Raw genomic sequence first — 795 nt, forward strand, 5'->3', positions numbered from 1 at the left:
GCAGGTAAATCCAGCTGGCTAGATCCTACCGGGCTGACCCGTTTCGTTAAGGCGGGCGGCGGGGGGCTGCGGTTGCTCTGGGAGCAGAACGGTAAGGAAAGGGAGCCCCTAGACGGTCTGGGGACTGGGTTTAGTGTACATTCAGAACAACAGCTGTCAAGAGAAGGGCACTAAGGCTTTACACAGTTAAGCCAGACTGCAAGGTATACGCCCCTGAAGTATACCCTAGAGAATGGCCTAAAGAATGAAAGGATTGTAAAAAAATGGTCGTTCCCTTGAAAGCAAAGTTGTCGAGTAGCGCTGCCTTGTTTGCGTTACCCAATGCTGTAATTTAAACCTAGCCATTTGGTTAATTTCCCCTCGTACACACACGGCGTTCCACTCCACCGTTGGAACTACCTACACGCAACGCGGCGCTCGTACTCACACTCTTGATGTCGAAGTGCAGGATGTTGGCCATGTAGGTGGGCAGGCAGGTGAGCAGCGTGAAGAAGGCCCAGCCGATGCCCAGGTGCATGGAGGCGCAGGCCCACAGCCCCGGCGTGCGCAGCAGCGGGCCCCACGGGATCGGCAGCTTCTTCTGCGGAGAAACATGTCGATGAACCAGTTAAACTCAACAGACAGTCGTCAGTTTCTAAGGTCTAATTTGAGCCAAGTCAGGCTAAGTTTTGGGTGGTTCCAAAATATAACACAGATTTAGTGAAGTTAAAATTAGGAAATCCTTATTCAACAAGAGAGCGAGGAAATTTGACAGCTCCACCCTCCAGGGAGCGATAAGCCTCGCACCGGGTATTG

The 795-nt window shown here is 52.2% G+C and overlaps 1 protein-coding gene across 1 annotated transcript in view; it reads right to left on the reverse strand.

The window, feature by feature from the left end:
- LOC127751113 (sialin-like) overlaps positions 1 to 578 on the reverse strand; it is a gene marked incomplete in the record, with an annotated part of 8,737 nt that extends 8,159 nt beyond the window's left edge. The window contains 1 exon segment of the mRNA XM_052274186.1: positions 428 to 578. Within this exon segment, the coding sequence (XP_052130146.1) occupies positions 428 to 517 (90 nt within the window).
- Positions 579 to 795: the final 217 nt, after the last annotated feature.

The sequence above is a fragment of the Frankliniella occidentalis genome, unplaced genomic scaffold, assembly GCF_000697945.3.
Source record: "Frankliniella occidentalis isolate FOCC.00 unplaced genomic scaffold, Focc_3.1 Scaffold8, whole genome shotgun sequence".
In the NCBI taxonomy this organism is placed as follows: Eukaryota; Metazoa; Arthropoda; class Insecta; order Thysanoptera; family Thripidae; genus Frankliniella; species Frankliniella occidentalis.